General features: G+C 39.1%; 1 protein-coding gene across 1 annotated transcript in view; it reads right to left on the bottom strand.

Annotated features, from left to right (window-relative positions):
* cdh13 (cadherin 13, H-cadherin (heart)) overlaps positions 1-1,414 on the bottom strand; it is a 262,775-nt gene extending 261,361 nt beyond the window's left edge. Inside the window, 1 exon segment of the mRNA XM_043216624.1 lies at positions 1,349-1,414. Coding sequence (XP_043072559.1) covers positions 1,349-1,399 — 51 coding nt within the window. The 5' untranslated portion in view covers positions 1,400-1,414.
* Between the last annotated feature and the right edge of the window lie 14,933 nt (positions 1,415-16,347).

Here is a 16,347-nt window from a genome sequence, read left to right as displayed (position 1 = left end):
CATGCCTGGCCTCTTGCTGAGATAAACTTACCCCGGAGACGGGAAGCGCCTGCTTTCTTAAACAGGCTCAAATTGAATTAGGACATTCTTCTGGACTGTAAGTGTGAAATTGAGCAGAGATGTACCCTGAGGTTGGGAAAGCAAGGTGTTGGATTTTAAGTACATTAAAAATGGGAGACTGTTGTATCAGGCACTACTCGCCCACTGAATTTTAAAAAACAGCATGATGAGGAAGAGAGAGATAAGGGACAGCTGACACTCACCGCGAGAGTGCGAGTGTGTGCTATGAGTGTGTGTAGGTTCATCTTTACACACTGAATGTTCATTCAAAACCTAGCTCTCCAGGAAACAGGCACTTGTGATTTACAGGCAAAAATTGCAGTGAGTAAATGTTCACACAACTGTGGGCTGTGCTCAACAGACCATGAACTGGGTTTGGATCTTGTGGCCAGTTGCAATGTTTTAGCATCTTTACTATATATATCATAACTCATGAGATTTAGCTGCTTATAAAATCTCATGTGGGGGTTAAATAAAAAATAATACTAATAAAATGAGTACAAAATACAACTGTTTTAGGTCTAAAAATGTCTTTACATTTCAAAAAATGGCACTTTAGACTACTGTTCAAATGTCTCTTTAGAAATCATCATTTATGCTGATTTGATGTTCAAAAAGCAATCGGTATTTAAAACCAATGTGCAAGTTAATAGATATTTTTTTATATACTTGTAATGAAAGTTTAATTATATTTTACAGTATGTTTTTAATGTCTTACTACACAACTTATGTCAAGTTTAACTCCAACTTCAAGTCACATAACACTATTTTTAACACTAGTCTTAAAATATAACAATTATGGCTCTGTATATTAAAAAGTAAATTTATAAATCTCACAATCTTGCTTTTTTTATTTTAAACTATCTGACTATCTTTGTTTTATTTTTTTAACTAAAATAGGCTTAACATAATTACCAGTTTCTGCACACTTCATCTATGCAGTCAATAGCACTTTGATTGCAGTCCTTAGAAAACTTTGGATGAGAGGTGTTTTGTTTATTCAAACAGATTCTAGCATGTAAACTGGGTTTTTGCATGGAGTGTTCAGCGTTATGTAAAAATCGAATTGCTCCAGGCCACCTGTGAAAGATGTCAAGTCTCTGCAAATCTCTCTTCAAATCACTTCTATCAATGAGTCTGGCCACCAGTGGTGAAGTCCAGCTCTGAAATTTGTGTGCGCCTCTACTTTCGGTCAATTGGAAAACCCGTCACCCCTGTTATCTACTTTCAGCTGGAAATGGCAATAGATATGAAGTAAGCTTTGCTCAAGACGGGAAGAATAAATTACCTCCTGCATCCATATCAGCGACGCTTTCTCCAGCACTGAAGCCACCTTCATCTTCCCAACCAGCCGTGCATTGTTCGATCGCTCACACAGAGCAGACAAACCGTTCCTCTCTCTTCCTTCCTCCCAACCTTCTGATTTCTTCCAAGTTACTTACCCTCACTTCCTTTCTTGAGCTTGAGCTTGAGCTCAATCTGGTGCCTTATAGCAATAACTCAGTCCATCTATCACACCAACCCACGACACCGAAACTCTGTAATCCAGCAGTGGTTAATTCAGTCAGTCTCAAGCCTGCTATTCACCCCCATCAGTCCTGAAATCCATTTAAAAGGGATGAGTAGTTCTTTGCAGTTCTTTTGTCCTCAGCTGGTGAGACTGGATGGCTGTGAGGTACAAGGCCAAGACAAAGATAAATATGCAGCCAAAAAGCAAAGGGAATAATTACGCTGAATACCTCTAAATCATAGTCAGGACGGGAGCCGCTGCTGTGCTGGGCAGAAGTCAATGTAATGAAACCAGGCAAGATACAGATGATTCTCAGCTCTTTTAGGAGTCAAACAGGGTACTAAAGAATGTGGAAAACAGAGATGCACTAAAGTATTTTAACCGCTTTATAAAATCAATAAACTTACACCAACTGTCTGATCAATTTCAACTAATAGATAGATTGTTGTGAATAAATGGACTAAACTGCTGAAGCTTTATAGATCAGGATTAAAAAACCTGGGTTAGCTGACCATTTTAATAAAACCTAAAAAAGGCAGCATTTATTTAATCAAAACAATAGTACAATAGAGCAAGAATAGTAACATTTCTTATATATATATATATATATATATATATATATATAAAATGAAATAAGTGTATATAAAATTCAAATTACAAACACATTCTATCACTGACCTAATTAATGCTTTCTAGTATTGCTTAATTGTTGAGGGATACATGTAATGCTGTCTTAGAAATTGCATCAGTGTTTAGGGAACCATAAAATATGGAAGGCATAAAAGTATTATGATCACTGGTGATTTTTACCCCTACAAGACATGCTTGCAGGTAAGTACTTCTATTTTCTCCCGTGACTCAAATTTTTTATCTCTTATGGTTGAGTGTGTTGTTGTATAGCTCGCTTGGAGACACAAATATAAAGTGAAAAGAGCTTCAAAGTCTCTCTAATAAAGCACAGCTCTGAGTGGAAGTCTTTGCTCTCAGGCTACGCAGAGAGCTTCTTTTTGCCATAGAAACGACAGCTCTGTGCATATTCTTATCCGTAAGGACGACGTATGAACTGGACAGGTGGGCACCACGATACAATGATTACAGAGGTCAGTGAGAACGTGGGAGTGAGAGGACGGAGAGAATGAAGGATAACAAAAAATGCAGTGAAAATGAAAGAGCGAGATGCAAGTGTTAAGGACATTCACAAGAGTGGGTGGTTTTGGCAGAACATGCCTTAATAATAATGCCAGGGGAACTGACATTAAAGGGGGAATTGAGATAAATAATTGTTTTATTTTTATATATGCGTTATTTTTTTCCCCATAGTGTGTAACAGTTTGAGAGATGATGGACTCTAATTGGCAGGCAGTCCGAGAGTAAGTGTCAACCAACAAATGAAAACATGCCCGTTATTCAAATTACGATAAATATGAAGAGCTTATATAGACATAAAATTGGTACAAATGACACAAACACCCTCTGCATGTCAGTGTTTTTGCGAGCTGCTTTAATATTTTCTCATGTCAATTCTTCAGTATTTTTATAGGAAAAAGGCTATTTGCACATTAACATCACATCATTTGATCCGATACACTCACATGTTGTTTTTTCAGCGTGGCATCACATCTGAGAATTTGTTTGATTTGACCTCATGAAGGAAGGATGCAAAAAGCTCAAAGGAAAATCTTCAGTCATAATTTATATGCCAAAGACATACACGTCACCTTGGTTACTGCTTGCAGTCTCATTTTCACAAGACACTCTTTTATCCATATAGATATGTGTTTTTATTGCTCCGTATGGAAAATCATAAGCTTATATCCCTGAAAAGTCACCTTCGGGAAGATTCTTAAACAGCTACGCTCTTCATTTATGGTCCACTCCACCATCCCATCCGCTCACATTCTCTTCGTACAAAATCAAAGACTCGCCAGTCCACAGTTTTACTACAATGTGACACACATTACAGTAAGTGTCCGTGAAGAGGCTAAGTGTTGTTGGTTTATATTCCACTCGCCGCCTAATACGGGACTCAAGGGACTGGAGCTCAAACTTGGCTGCACAGAGACGCTAAAAACCCAGACACACTCCAGACTCTCTTACAGTCTAATCAGCAATCCCCTTGGACCGTCCTTTCACACCGGCCTAACTCTGTAACACGCTCTCTTTCTGTTTTCCCCAACACGTACACACACAAGATTCACCCTACCTGACCTCTTCTCTGGAATAGAAGGATAACCATCTCTCTGTGGAATTCCACTGCTCTTTCCCAGCGGCCAGAAGTCTCATCAAACCTCAGAGACCCTGTCTGTCTGTCTCTCTGCCCCTGCCATCTTCCTGCTTACAAACACCAGGATTTCTCTTGGATGTGTTTGCGCCGTCTTGTCTTTTTCCAGACACAAGCATCTGAAGGTGTGCCACAGAGTGCTGAACTGGGTCCCTTTGGAATTTCTCTGACGGATCCCTCAAGCACCTTTTCCCAGTAAACAGACACTCCTGAGAGCTACAGGAAAACCCCAAGTGAATACTACTAGATCTCTAACCTCCGAACTTGAACTTGTTGCCAATATCATCATAATATCCCATCATAATTCATAGGCGTTTGGTTGCCACATGCAGGTATTATATGAACATTCAAAAGTGTTAACAACATTTAATTTAATTCTCTCACGTTCTTCTTTTAATCGTAATCAGTCAGTGCAATTTCTATAAATATAAACATCAAAACTAATATTAAATTGCAAGTTTTTTCCTAAATAACCCAACCAATGCACATCTCTCTCTCTCTCTCTCTCTCTCTGTCAGCCCAGACTCCTGCATCTTTAAAGCATGAAGGCCCTTCTAACAACACCGGAACTGGTAAAATACTGAGGCTTTATGCAGCTACGCACCAACTCAAACACGAGTGTGATTTGTTATTCCCTGTGGCGGGGCTGACTATTAGCCCTGTGCTCCCGTTGTTGCGATAAAAACCACAGCAGAAAACAATAACGAGAGCAGAACATCAAACAGCGGCATATTTTTTTTCTTTAATCTCCCTTCTCAAAAACATTTGAAAAGACGACAGAGTGAGAGGTGCTGTCTCAATCAGTGCATTTACATTCCATTCCTCTGCTGCAAAAGACACCATTGGATTAGCAGTTAATCCATTTCAGTTATGTTAACTTGATGACACCACTTCAGTGATTTTATCCAACGCGTTGAATTTGCATTCTACTAAAAATGCATTAGGTATATAGCCACTCAGTCACCTGCGAGACTGGTAATAGCACAAGAAATAAAGTGCATTATATTAATTGTATGGCTGTCCCTCTCATAGTCAATCATTCATACTTTCTTATAATTCAAAGTAACAGATTTAGTCATATCAGTGCAAAATGAATCTGATAATCCTAAACTACAGCAAGCATTGATTTAAAGGATTTTATATGACATTTCATTTATTTAAAAAAAATAATAAAATAAATAACTGAATGAAGAAAAAAATATTAGAAAACATCCAAAATCTTCCAATAAAATGCAGGGCTGCATTGCAGGCCTTGTTTGCCTGACCTTTTTTTTTTTTTTTTTTTTTTTGCAGTCCAACATTGCTAACAATCCTCTGAAAATAAATACATCCTTCAAACTTTAGCTCTGTTTTGTTTGTCAAACATTAAACAAAAGATTCAACAGCAAGCCTGAGGAAAAAAAAGAACTATTGACAAAATGTAGCTCTCTCCTGAAATCCAACACAGCATCAGCATTATTTCCTCAGTTTATGTGGTCGAAATGCTTTGAATGTCTAATCAACATTATAAGTGATAAGTCAAATATGGATGGAAAGCAAGACTAAAGGTGAATAAAAATAATCAATGTGGAAGCTTTATTACTATACCGTAATGATGAGCGGACTGTAGATCTCATTTGGGCTTTGGACGCCTTCCCAGAAACACCTGTGCTATGTGACTATAACAATTATCCTAATGTCTGTGCTAACACACATTGAAGTAGATAGTGGGGTTAATTACATGGAGGAAGAGATGTAAACTCCAAGGCCATCCAAGTTGTGGAGTAGTTTGATTCTTCACTGGTAAAGATTTAGAAAAATGTGGGTTATGAACAAATATTTTGGCTACAAACGACCATGGATTTCTTTCAAACACAGGTTTTTCACTTTACAAGATGCTAACAGATGGGCTGGAGACATGTGGACTACTTGTGGATATTATGATGTTTTTAATCACCTGTTTGTGTCACTCTCATTCTGACGGCACCACAGAGACCCACAGAGATCCATTGGAGAGCAATTGATCTTTGTAATCAGAAATATCTCCAAATCTTTTCCAATGAAGAAATAAACACATCTACATCTCGGATGACCTGAGAGAGAGTACATTTTCAGCCAATTTTTGTCCAGTCTATTCCTCTGAAGTTGCTTTTTTTGCCACCTAGTCGTTTTTCTTTTATTTAAACACATTTTTGTGACAAGGTTCCAGTCAGAAGTCAAAATGTCCCCAATTGCAGCATTTTTGAGCTCAGGTAAAGAGCTGCGCATGGATTTATTTCAATGCTGTCACTTGTATGTTTGCCTCCAGGCAGCATGTATAAATGACCTTTCTCCAACTTCAAAAAAAAGAAAGAAAAAATTAAAGAAGTGGTCAGGTTATTTATTTTCCCCTCCAGCTCTTACTTTAACTTCCAAACAGTTAGAGAAAGTCCAGAATACCCACTTAATAACCATCCCATCGTCTGCAATATAAATATTCATTGGCTCCACCAGATTGTCTTCCACCCTGCATAGGTAAGATGGTAGGTAAATCTGTGGCTGAGAGATGTGCCTGTCAGGAACCATTGCAGAGCCACAATTCACCTTCCCCCAATCAAGCCTTTCACACATCACATGCAGGCGGTCGAACAGGAGAAATATTCCCCCTGTATAACCTCTGTCTTTCTTTTCTTGCTTTTATTTTTTCTCCATGCTTTTAGCTCTCTGTCAGTATATTTTCCACATATGAAAGTCCACAGTAATACCAAGGTGTTTTAAGCATATACTATGGCAACACTATGGTATTCTTACCTTGGAGTAGCAGGCATTTTATGGTATACAGTAAATACATTTAATATTAATTAATTAATATTCTTAATAATATTGTTTTTTTACCTAAATCTCTTTTCTGAGCCAGTGCTAAACATTGAGGAGCAACTCCGGGCAGGAAAAAACGCATGTATACATGCAAACCCGCAAAAATGAGCCTCTTTTTCGAAGCCAGGATGTTGTGGCTCAGTTTCTTGGGATGGCGAAGTGGAATCCAGAGGCGTTTAATGAAAACACACAGGAACGTGACCTCTCAGCTTCACGTAAACACGGCTGAGTAAACAGGTCATTAAGAAAATAAAGCAACTTTCTTCATTCTGTCAGGCGCAGGAGCGAGGGATTAATGGCCATGGAGTAGGCGCAGTCGCAGACACTGTTCACACAAGCCTAAAAATAACAGCCACAGACATCTAGAGAATCTCTCACCCTGGACATGTTTAATGGCCATTGTTTCTGCTGCATTAAGCCACATGGGCTAAAGTGGCTCCAAAATGTCTCCTCGGCAATTAGGAGACTATGGATGCCACGAACAACAACTTGGTCTAGCCCCAGTCCAAAGCAACTGGGCAAAAGGCTTTTGCAAATACACATTTATCACACAAGCCAATTAAAAAATGGATGCCAGATTTGGCTACATTCAACATAGCGATCAGTGTTGTTCTTAGTGTTAACTAAAACTAATTTATTCATTTATTAATAAATACTAAAAGCATATAAATAATATTAAAATAACATTGACAGTTATACCTAAATGTGTGATATCGACACTGAAATATTAAAATTTACAGAGCAGAAACAACTAAATGAGTCACATCAGATATCACCACCTTTTCTGACATTTTATTAGAGCAAAGAACAGGTCCTCGTGTATGTTAATTAAACAAGTCAAACTCTGCTTCAATCAATGGCGTGAGTTTAGCAGGGGCAGACTATTTGGCTAAATGAAAGACAAGGTTGACAACTGGAAGTACGGTGGCAACTTTGGGAAATCTGTTAGGAGGCAAAAATTAAACACTTCACCTTTAACAATGTGTCTCCCTTCTCAATTTTTTAAATGTCATCTCCTGTCTAATGTCCCAAAAATCCTTAGTAATAACAGCCATGGCATGCAATATGTCTCTCATTATTACTGCTTTCTAATTACACTTACAAGTGCTTCTGCAGTTGCTCAGCTTAATCCAAATTCATTAAGAGATACCAAAAATACAGCCAGCGGATGAAAGTGCCATGAACACATGCCCGCATTCACCCACACGCAGACTCTGCCTGTAAAACTCAACAGGGAGCTGAGGGTCACAAACAACAGGGCGTACGATGATGGCTGGAAATGCCACTGGCACAATCTCAGTTTTTTAAAAAGGCATACTACGACAGCTGTGTCATAACTTGGCCACTTCAGGACACAATTACCACGTGCCCATCAGCCCTGAAGCCAACAAACCCCCACCAGAGCCATTCGGTGGGTGGTATAACAGCTGTGTCGCCCCCAGATACTTTATTTGGTAAAAAACTAAATGTTCATTGAGCAAATTTAAATTTAGACCGAGTGTCTGTTATACTTTCCTCACTTTTTTACGTGCAAAATGGGTGTCAGTAGGGTATGATGGCTGAGAGGGGAATGTCTGTCGCTAATGCAAAAATCTGCAGAGTGGTACGGTCTCTGAAAGACACGAGAATGCAAAACAAGGTTTAATTGGAAAAGATTAATGCAAAATTGAGATGACAGAAGCTTGTGTTCGTGAAGCATACGGTGAATGTGTGCGCTCCGTCGATCAAATGTGGAAAATCGGAATGTGAGCATTGCTGTTACAACCTGGCAAAGTTTAATTGCCGGCAACACAAGAATTCACACATCAATCTGCACGAGGCTAAATTAGTTACCGAGTTCATTGTTTGAAGATGTGCTATGAAGGTTAACTTTCACTCTGTCTGACAATCAGGCCGTATTTGCCTTGTTAAGCAAACAGGACGATGTGAATTGGGTGAGGATGATATTTTGTTCCCTGTCCGTCCCGTATTCTATTAGCATCGTGACACGCCAAATTATCTCCCATTGATTCAGTCAAAACGCAGAAGGATAAACAACCCTGGACGCTTGAGGAAATTGATGGTTTGTGTATTCTGTGAGTCTTAAAGTTGACAGAGGCCGTGACACGTGCCATTCGTAACGCCGGAGCGAGATAGAGAGATGCTGCTAACCGTCTAGCTCTTGTGACACATGGACAGTATGATAGCTGGCAAAAAGAGAGGTGGGGATCAGCCTGTCCATGTGGGTCCAAAGGAGCGTAAAATTGCGTCCAGCAAAGCGTGTAGGATATGACAGCCAGGACATGAAATTCTAATGAAAACCAAATCTAATGCAATGCATATTTTCAGGAATCCCACCTACACAATCTAAACTTTGCAGATGGGCTTGCTCAAACCAGATAATCACATGTGAGTCTAAGAGGAGACTAACAGTGGGGAAAATGTGAAAATAATGTCAAATAATGTACACTGCAAAAACAATGATCGAGACTGAATCATGACTAACTCTTTTGTCCAAAGCACAATATACCTTGGTTTGCTTTCATAAAGTTATACTATACACAATGTACGCTAGTGTACGGATTTTAGAAAGAGAGTTCTCAAATAGATTTTTATGAAAGCAGGGTATGAGTATAAACTTGAAAAAAAATCATTTCAATACACGGTCCATTAAAAAATTCAATGGTACAAGTGTAACATGGCTTCAATGGATCTTTATGAAAATTCTAGTATGCACATTTACATTTAAAGCAAATTGCCATTAAAGATATCAGCTTTCTTTTAATAGGAACATTTGTTTTCTTCGCTAGATGTGTGTGAAGTTCAGACAATCTTAATTTGCACTTCAGTGGCGATGTCTGATTCATCAAGCAAACACAAAGGATTCTTTGTTCTTGTCACTTGTTTACCCGTCAGTAAAAACAGAGAGATGTTTCTGAAGTATGCAGAGTCCTTACTTTAATACTTTATTAAAAGTACATCCATTCTACTTTATTTCAAGGTCTAATGAGGCCTTCAGAGCGCTGTCAGCCTTTCGAAATTTCTGATTATAAAGCCTTCGCAGAAACTAATCTGTGCCTCTAGGGACTTTGTGTGACTGGGTTGAAGACATAAAGAGACAGATGCAGAGAAAGAAGAAGTATGTGGAAGAAAGACACCGCACCATGCTGTGTGTGCATACGGGTGACAGGTTAAGAGGATGAGGCCAATTCGCCTGACACCCAACTACAGAAATGCACATTTAAAAGTGTCCGTATGTTCCCTTTCAAGCATCCACAACAACAGCAGCCTTTCCCAAAAATAGCCTCGCAAAGCTGCTTAAACACAGAGATTTTTGATACGCTAATCGACAAACGCTCCCTGCCACATCAGCATCATGCCAGTTTTCATCGTGGAGCACAAAAGGTTGCTCAGGATAGAGGATTTGTCTTCTTTTCTTAGAAATGCTTCAAAGGAGGTTGGGTCTTTATGAGAGAGGAGCTTAGAGCTCAGAATACAGGGTAGGGTGTTTCATTCTCTCCAATTATGTCCCTAAAACATTTCATGTCTTTTTCACTGCATGTGATGTAGATCTGAATACACTGATAAGTTTTTAGGCATTTGTTTTTACAGAATAACAAAAAGTTACGGCTAAAAATAGTTTGGCTTTGTATAGGTAAAATGTAAGACGGAATTTTACAAACGAACGCGAGACTAAATAAACTTGATAAAGCTAAAGAGGTGATTAAAATCACCTCTGGTATGTCGTTGTACATCTCACGCACTCTATTCTGTTCCGCCATGAAGAAAAACACTCAAGAATGAGGCATTGATTGCATTTACAGTGAGGCAGTTGAACCTTAGCCCTCAGAAAAAGAGCCAAGGCTTAAAAAAAAAGCTCATTCTTTTTACTCAACAGCTCCATCAAGTACAATAAATCCAAAAGTCTATCCTACAGTAAGTCTAACAAAGGCCATCGAGTCAGCTGCACTGAACAGATGCTGATCGTCTTCTAAACAAATACACTACTTAATCAACATTCCTACAGAACTCATTCAGAGGCACTTATGCTCACCTGTTGTTGTTTTTTTTGGTGTGGCAGGCAGTGTCCCTTCAGAATTGCTGGCACTATATCGCCATCTACAAGGTGGGAGTGAGTACTGCGGGTGTTGAGAGTGGGGGTTGGGAGAGGAGATTGCAAGGCAGAGATTGATTTGCCCTCTCTCAGATGTGGCACTTAGCTGAGGCGATCTGCTGTGAATCACGACAAATTAAAGAAAACAGAGCGAGCCACGCTTTGGAAATAAGCGCGGCAAAGAGAGGGAGACGGAGAGAGAGAGCTGTGCAACCTGATGTCCCTTCACGTCTCTGTCGGTTACCTAAGTCCTGTCTGAGACACGGCTCTCCAGAAGGGAGAAAGGTGTTAGTCACAGCCCAGCTGAGGTTCAGGCTCTCCTTCAGGCATGTGTGAGTCATATAGGAAGGAGATCAATGCAAAAAAAGAAAATAAAGGATTACAGTCAAGGTAGGGTTTAGCTGGCTGATTTGATCTTCCGCGGTCAATGCAAAAACAGCAACGAGCCAAGATGAAGCAGATCAAAGCATTCAATATCACCGTCCAATTAGATTATGTGGGGAGGAAAGCAATCTATCATTTGAGACGGGGATGGCTTTTTACTAAACAGATTTTAAAGGGGTTATGGGGATGTGTAAAATGACATCTTTTTAAAATCGACTACTTGGTGGGAACTTGGCTTTTAAATGACTAGTCGATAAATCGTTCTTAAAGACGATCTTAATAATTAGACTGGTTTCGGGTTCACCTGACCCCGATTGGAAGTTTATATAAGACACGCTGAGCTAAGTGGAGCGCAATCGAATGAAACGGCAACCAGCGGCCTGTAGCTGTTATTTTAAAAGTTAGGCTATATTTAGCTCAACAAGCTGTTCAAAAAAGGCGCCTTGCAAGAACAGTACAAAAGGCAACAAACTGACCAGAGTGGCAGTGCTTTGAGGTGGATAAATTTGAAGAGATGGTTTTTGAGAGTGTTTTACAGTATAACAGCTAAAGCACTACATGATGCTAGCGTGCTAATAAAAACTACAGCTAAATTTACCTCACTAATTCCAACGTGAGGTGTCTACACACACAAAAAAATCTGAAATCTAAGAATCATTTTAAATCATTAGTCAATCTTTTAATCGAATTGTGAACTAGGTCAACCGATAATAAGTATACAATAACGTAAAAAATCTGTCGCAATAATATTTAGAGTCATTACTCCAGTGTCACACAATCTTTCAGAAATCATTCTCATTATTCTTATTATTAGCAATGCTGAAAACAATTGTGATGCTCAATATTTTTGTGGAAACTGTGATATGTCTTTTCAGGATTCTTTGAAGAAAGTTCAAAAGAGCAATATTTATTTGGAGTAATAAATTTTTTGTAGCATTATGAATGTCTTTGCATCACTTTTGATCAATTTTGTACTTCTTTCCTAAATAAAAATATTAATTTATACACACACACCTTGTCCTTTGAATAGTACTAAAATTATCCACCACTACGACTTTGTTCTTGTGTTAATGAAAGTTACTCATGTGAATAAAATATTTTAGAGGAGAGCGTATCTTTTTACTACAGAAATATCAAAGACATCACAACTTTTTCTGATCTGAAAAACTTTTCACCCAATATTTTGGACCATGAGATCCACGTTTATCTGCATAAATAAGAATGCTTTTAAGCATTCACAGGTTAAATTTTGTCTTAGCACAGGGATGAAACGGAGCTTGAACTATCAAAGATAGAAAGATCAGAACAGCGGTGGTCAGGACTGCAGGGCACATCCTGTCTGCTTATCACAAATCAGATCCCAGCCTTCCATTTATCTCTGTTCCTGTCATCAATCATACCCAACAACATGCATCTTTCTAAAAGGAACACGCACACACACACACACACACTGGAGAGCTCTTTTCTGTTACGCTGCCATTATTCCTACCATCACTATTCTCTGGGTCCCCTTTAATACACAAGGAATTGTGCCGCATAAGCATCTACAGATAAACACGTATCATGTTTACCGTGACATTCGGCTGGTCTCGCTGTGAAATCTGTGTACGTGTGCATGTCTCCGATACAAATCCCCATATTGCCTCCGGCTCCACAGGTCACCGTGCACAACAAACACACAGAGTCAGACAAACGCCACACAGATACCATTCAATTAATTACTGCTTCCAACTAGTGAGTTGGAAATCCAGTGTCACAGATAAAGCCGCCCGTGTTTACAGCATGAGTCACCGCAATTATATTTGGATTGGCGAATGCAGGCTAGGCCGTCTGGGCGGTTCTAGATATTCTGAAAGAAAAGATTCCAGCAGTAATTGACTATGAATCAATATGCAAATACATGAATATTATATAAAATTTCCACTTCTCTCAGAGGGACGATGCGGTCCAGGGACATTTCGCAGGCCTGGCATGCCACACGGTCTGTTTGAGAAGTGGATTAGAAGATCCAGGCTTTTGAGGCTCTCCTCGCAATTATCTGCCTGACGGAGGGATGATCTATGCAAACAGAGAGGAGATAGAGGGAAAGAGAGAAAGAAGGGCGCTAGGGATGGATAGAGAGTTGTGAAATGATAGGACTGACAATGTGAGATCTCTCTTTGCTAAATCAACGCTTGGGGACTCTAATGCAACTCTTGTACTCAAAACGGAGCAAACTCAAACACAAGCAAGCTTTTATTCTCCCCCGAATGTCACCATCTCTAAATCAGTTACATTCAGTGTAATGAGTTGGAATTGCTGATATGGTCTTGGTTAAAATGAGCGAGCAGCTCTGGGACACATCGTTGTATTTTAATGCTTCCATCTTTAATAAATTTATAGTTCAGCCAAAAATGAAAGTTCTGTCATCATTTATTTGCCCTCGTGCTGGTACAAATCTATTACTTTTACTCTGTTGACACGAAACACAAAAATGGAGACTTTGAGGAATATTTTAGTCACTGGGGCACTACCCTTTCTAAAGGTACAAATTTAGGGTTAAAAATGGTACATAGCTTTTGCACCTTGTCTACCACCCTAATGACAGCTTTATTTCTTTATTTCTAGAGTGAATAATTCATTAAATATTTTAAATGATGCATGTATGAAATTACAAGTCTCCACTGTAGCATGAAATATGGTACCGCAAGATGACATTTGGCCAAGAGACACACAGGAACAAATGACATCTGATGGACATCTGATATCAGACCTGACATATGACATGTAACACTGCCATATGTGATTGCAGAGATGCAAAAACAGTATGAAATGCAACAAAAATGACACAAAGCTGAAGAATTTTACAGTTCTAACGTTCAAAATATCATTTGGTAACATTTTTACAAATAATAAACCAGATCATAAATCATTTAAATGATTAAATAGCCATTTAGAAAGGAACAAGGAGAAAAGAGAATGCAAAAACAGACAAAAAGTGACTCCATTTACATTATATAAACCGCTCAATGTTTTCATAATGAAAGTATGTATACAGTATTTATTTGTGTGTATGTGAGCAAGTATTTTTGAGCATCTGCAAAACTTTTACAGCCAGTTAGTGAATCTAACTGGCTCAGAAAGCTAAACAACTCTTTCAATTTCTTTACATTTACCAAGCTTTTGACTTTAGCTACTCTACAACTTACTGGCTACATGCAAGTACACACAGATTTGTGGCTTAACAATAAATCTCTAACTCACTTTGGGAGCCAAGTGAATTGCCAGAGGTATGCTGGCCTTAACCTCTAGAAAAGCACAAAACCTCCAGGAGACTAGTTCTGTAATCACAGATTCTTCACCCACAGCTATTATAGCACAACCTATCAGCGGTGAAGGAGTTGCATAGATGAGGCAAAATCAAACTTAACCTATATGCAGCAAAATCCGCAACCTTGGTAGAGGATGGGTAGCGAGTACAAAGGAGGGTCGACACAGGAAGCGAACCATTTAGATCCACTGCAGTGCTAATGACTTGGTGCTCTCATTATCTCCATCATTACCGGACCTTCTTTTACCGTATTGTGCTCAACAGCTAGTGTGCGAATTAATCAAGATTTCTCAATCTGGTAAGACAAGGTTTCTCCTAATGGCACACTTCAAAGATGAAAGCACGAGTCACAGTACAGTCCATCTGCAAGGTTAAATACAAACCAGACCTCCCAATTTCTGCCTGTGCTTTAGTGCAAAGTTACCCAAAGGCATTGCAAGGATCAGACAGTTAGCATAAAGTTAGTATCTGCAGTTCGCCCCTGCCGGTGGATGCAGTAACTACACAATTTACTTATTTATACATTTACACCATGATATATTTAGACAAGATTGTATAGAATTTTAATCAGCTATTAATTGTTTTTCCATTTCATATTTATATTTTAGCCACATTCCAATTCATGAAAAGGATTTTAATGGTTTAATTAATACTAACACCGTTGCATCCCAGATTTAGGTCAAACATTTTTAATGTTGCTGCTTATCAATAAATCTATAAAACTAAAATCTCTATTTTCTCTAAAATCTTTCATTTTCAATGAGGAAAAAGCATTCATCAAGAAGTACCCTAACACCATTCAATCATGCCGGCCTAATATATAGACCTCCTTACAACTGATAAAACTGTAGCATAATGCATTTTAAGTAATGCTAACGTAAAGTAAAATATCTTAAATAGTGCCTAAATATTTAAGGTGCTTTGCATTTTGACATTAAAACACAAATTTCTTCCTCACCTCGCCATTTACTAAGAACGGATGCTATATATACATGCACTCTGTAGCTAGTGATGAGCATCCTAGACACAGAGAGTGGACACAGCTGAAGCCAGCCCTTCTGCATGACTGCCTTTAGGCTTTGCGACTAAAGGGAAAGTGTGATTGTGTGTGTGTGTGTGTGTGTGTGAGAGAGAGAGTTATGCCCTGGCTGAAGCGATGTGCACCTGTTACCCTTGCAATAAATAGAAATGACACCAGCCTAAAGCAGCGCCTCTTTCTCTCATTAAGACTGATGAATCACAGGAGTAACACATAAGTGGCAGCGAAGTCATCAAAAGCACACTGTCCATGTCGCTCCACAAGGTCATCAAAAGGGGAAAGGGATGCAAATAGCAATTCAAAAGCATTAAGTGTGGCCTGTACAAGATTTAAAGACAATATGTGCATCCCAGAGCGAACAACATCCTCTCCAAACTTTAAATGGCCGCACTGACTTATCTATTACCTGAGATATTGGACTGCATGTTCCATTCTAAAGAACCCTCGCCACTTAGGGATCCTTACAGCAAGCAAGGGAAATTATTTTCCCTTCCATTCCTCGCTCTCTTTTTCTATTTTCTAACTCCATGCTGGGGCAAACTGGGTAAATAGATAAGTAAATAAAATAAAACACAAAAGCAATGGGGGAGAGAGAGCAAAAGATAAATGCCTGCACCTTACGGGTGCGCCGCGCTTATTCTGAATCATTGCAGCGACTCGCGACTGCTTAACGTTTCATTTTGGAAACAGGGATTTATAGAGGAGGGGAATTCACAGGCTCCGATACGCAAGGGAAACTTGGCGCCCTACCTGCGCGACTATAAATAAGATCCTTCTCACTTGATCACACACGGAGCCAGAGAGGAAAAAAGGGATTTCGCACTGCTGGCCAGGC

The sequence above is a fragment of the Puntigrus tetrazona genome, chromosome 18, assembly GCF_018831695.1.
Source record: "Puntigrus tetrazona isolate hp1 chromosome 18, ASM1883169v1, whole genome shotgun sequence".
Taxonomy (NCBI): Eukaryota; Metazoa; Chordata; class Actinopteri; order Cypriniformes; family Cyprinidae; genus Puntigrus; species Puntigrus tetrazona.
The sequence above is the reverse complement of the archived record's forward strand: the minus strand, read 5'-3'. Positions and strand labels throughout refer to the sequence as shown.